The sequence below is a fragment of the Corvus kubaryi genome, unplaced genomic scaffold, assembly GCF_017639235.1.
Source record: "Corvus kubaryi isolate FWS band 111438036 unplaced genomic scaffold, C.kubaryi_AGA036_p1.0 36931, whole genome shotgun sequence".
NCBI classification, from domain to species: domain Eukaryota; kingdom Metazoa; phylum Chordata; class Aves; order Passeriformes; family Corvidae; genus Corvus; species Corvus kubaryi.
Window position 1 is genome coordinate 22401 of NW_024580986.1, and position 3405 is coordinate 25805.

The 3405-nt window shown below is 72.5% G+C and overlaps 2 protein-coding genes across 2 annotated transcripts in view; both read left to right on the forward strand.

Moving 5' to 3' along the window:
- ZNF467 (zinc finger protein 467) overlaps positions 1 to 3183 on the forward strand; it is a 3685-nt gene extending 502 nt beyond the window's left edge. The window contains exons 2-4 of the mRNA XM_042020253.1: positions 380 to 439; positions 552 to 632; positions 947 to 3183. Of these exons, the coding sequence (XP_041876187.1) occupies positions 380 to 439; positions 552 to 632; positions 947 to 2625 (1820 nt within the window). The 3' untranslated portion in view covers positions 2626 to 3183. The remainder of the gene's footprint in view (positions 1 to 379; positions 440 to 551; positions 633 to 946) is intronic.
- Positions 3184 to 3318: 135 nt separating this feature from the next.
- Positions 3319 to 3405, forward strand: part of LRRC61 (leucine rich repeat containing 61) — a 2403-nt gene continuing 2316 nt past the window's right edge. The window contains exon 1 of the mRNA XM_042020254.1: positions 3319 to 3377. Within this exon, the coding sequence (XP_041876188.1) occupies positions 3330 to 3377 (48 nt within the window). The 5' untranslated portion in view covers positions 3319 to 3329. The remainder of the gene's footprint in view (positions 3378 to 3405) is intronic.

The following is a 3405-nucleotide window of genomic DNA, read 5'->3' on the forward strand; positions in this document are numbered from 1 at the left end:
GGGTGCGAAAAGGGCTTGGGTGGGGGTACGGGGGGGTCCAGGGGGGACGGAGAAAGGGGGTGGGGTGGCCGTGAGCTGCTGGGGGAGCAGGACGGGAACACCATTCCACGGGTACCCCGCGGACCACCCAGACCCCCACGAGACTCCCCCGGATCCCTGCGAACCCTGCCTGACCCTCCTGAATCCCCCCTGGATTCCCCCCGAACCCCTCCAGACCCCCCCGGAACCCCCCAGGCAGGAGAGCGGTCACCCCCACCGTGCCCGGGGTATGTGCCCGGGGGGCCGGCGGATCCCGAACCCCCCCGGCTGTGCAGGGGGGCCCTAGTTCGGGTCTGGGGGGCTCACCCGGGCCCCCCCCCCCCCCCCCCCCCCACCGCAGGTCTCCCCGTGGCCGAGACGGAGCCGGAGGAGATGGAAGCACCGGGATGCGCCGGCTCAGGTGGGGACTGGGGGATTCCGGGTGGTCTCGGGTGGGGACCGCGGGGTCCCGGGGTGCTCGGGGCCACCCCTGAGCCGGGGAGGGACCTGTCTGTGGCTCTTTGTCCCCCCAGAGTGGCTGGTGGTTCCCAAGGCAGAGGTGACTCCCGAGGGTGACGGGGACAATCCAGGGGACCCGGAGCTCCACAGCTCAGGTGAGGGACACAGTGGTGACACCGGCACTACCAGGCATCTCCCGGGAACGCTGGGGCCACACGGTCATCGTCACCCCGTCCTGGAGCTGGTGGCAGTGCTGGGTCCTTGGGGGATAGTCACCATGTCCCCAGGGCCAGTGACTGTGCCAGGTCCTTAAATTGATGGTCACCGTGTCCCTGGTGCCATTGGGCTTGATGGTCACCATGACTGCCGGTGGCAGCTCCAGGTCCTTGGGTGACAGTTACCATGCCCTGGTGCCAGTGGCTGTCTCAGGACATGCTGGCGTTGGCACCGCCCCCCCGTGTCCCTGCAGGGCAGTGGCTGGTGCGGAAGGTGAAGGTGGAGGAGGAGGATGAGGACGAGGCCTGGGCAGGGGCAGCCGGGACCGGGGCTGAGGCCCCACTGGCTCCGCAGCCCCTGCTCGGCGCCATCCCCCCCGATCCCGCCGGGACACCGGGGTGCGCTGGTGCCTGCAAAGCGGAGGAGCCGTGCCCGGAGGAGCTGGGATACGGGGTGCTGCCGGCCTGGGGGCCGGGGCCGCCCCTGGACGGCGTCGGGATCGGCGTTGGCGCCGGCATCGGGATCGTCCCCGGCATCGGCGCGGGGATGAGCCCCGGCCCCGGCGGGTGCGGGCGCTGCTCCCAGCCCGGCCCGCGCCCGTTCTGCTGCCCGCAGTGCGGGAAGGCCTTCGGGAAGAAGGCGCACCTGACGCGGCACCTGCGGGTGCACACGGGCGAGCGGCCCTTCCCCTGCCCGCACTGCGGCCGCCGCTTCCGGCAGCGCATCCACCTGCGCTCCCACCTGCGCACGCACACCGGCGAGCGGCCCTACCCCTGCCCGCGCTGCGCCCGCCGCTTCCGCAAGAAAACCCACCTGGACCGGCACCTGCGCACCCACACCGGGGAGCGCCCGCACCCCTGCCCGCGCTGCCCCCGCCGCTTCGCCCACCGCCAGCATCTCCTGCGGCACCTGCGCCTGCACGGGGACCCCGCGCTGGGCCACGGACACCGCGATGGGGACGGGGAGGGACGCGGGGACGGCCCCGCCGAGGAGAAGCTGCTGCCGTGCCCGGCGGGCGAGATGAGCCTCACCTGGAAGCAGAACCCGGCGTCGCACCTGCGGCTGCACACGGGACCGATGCCAGGAGCTGGAAATGGACACCTGGATGGGCACCAGGATGGGGACGGGGATGTCCCTGCTGAGGAGAAGCTGCTCATTTGCCCCCAGTGCGGGACGAGCCTCACCTGGAGGCCGAACTCGGCGTCACAGCTGTGGCAGCACCTGGAGAGCCGAGCTCTCAGCTGTGCCACGTGTGCCCAGGACCCCCAGCACCCCCTGCAGCCCCCACAGGAGCCCGGAGCCCAGGACCCCCAGCACCCATCACAGGTGCCCAGGGCCGAGCGCCCCTTCGTGCAGGACCCCCAGCTCCTGTCAGAGGTGCCCAGTGCCAACTGCAGCCACGGCTGTTCCCAGGACGCCCAGCCCCTCCTGCAGCCCCCGCAAGTGCCCGGTGCCCAGGACCACCAGCACCGGCCAGAGGTGCCCAGTGCCAAATGTGGCCACGGCTGTGCCCAGGACCCCCCACAGCCGCCGCAGGTGCCCCAAGCCCAGCGCCCCTTCACCTGCCCTCAGTGCGGGCGCGGCTTCGGGCGCAAGGCGCACCTGGCGCGGCACCTGCTGGTGCACTCGGGCACCCGGCCCCACGCCTGCGCCCGCTGCGGCCGCCGTTTCAGCTCCAAGACGAACCTGGGCCGGCACCAGGCCGTGCACACGGGGCTGCGGCCCCACCGCTGCACCCGTTGCGGCCGTGGCTTCACCCGCAAAACTCACCTGGAGCGCCACGAGCGCACCCACGGCACCGGCACCGGGATGGGCACAGGGACGGGCACGGCCAGCACTGGCACGGGGATGGGCACAGCCACCGCTGCCACTGGCACCAGCGTCACTGGGTCCCAGCTGAGCTGGCCAGAGCCCCCCACCCTCTGCCCCTGAACGCCAGGAGGTACCGGGGCCCCAGCAGATGCCAGTGGTGAATCCTTGGCACTGCGATGTACCCGGAGATGCCAGGATGTGCTAGGAGGTGCCACGGGCCCTGATGGTTGCCGGCGGTGAGTCCTGGCACTGGGATGTGCCAGGGGATCCAGTAGCTGCCAGTGCTGCATCCTCGGCACCCTGCACGGGGTGTGCCGGGATGTGCCAGTGCCTCCAGCAGTGCCGGTGGCGAGTCCCCAGCACTGGGATGTGCCGGAAGATGCCGGGATGTTCCGGTGCCACATCCTGAGAGCCGGGATGTGCCGGGATGCACTGGGGGCCCCGGCAGGGGGATCCCACAGGATCCCGGCCCGTTCTCCCACCGGCAGTGGCGCAGGAGCGGCCGCCAGAGCGTCGTGGCCGGTGGCGCTGCAAAGCCCCGGTGCCGGGGTCGGTGTGGGGGACGCGGGAGGACCCCAGCCCGGGGACAGGAGGGGATCTCCCCCCTGCGGCGCTGCCGTGGCCAGGAGACAGCGGGAATGAAGCCGAACTGCTGCCAATAAAGCCGTTTTTATGGAACTTTTGGGGGACCCTGGGGGGATCTCGGGGCGGGCAGACGGACCGGGGGGCGGGGGGCGTGGCCACAGAGGAGGGGGCGTAGCCAGGGCGGGCACTCGTCCCACCAGGCGGGGCGTGGCCTGGGCGGTGGGCGGGGCCTCGTCCCCATGGCAACGGGGGGCGGGGCCTCGGGGACGGCCGGGAGCCGCCGCGCGGTGAGAGCGGGGGGGGGGGGGAGCGGGG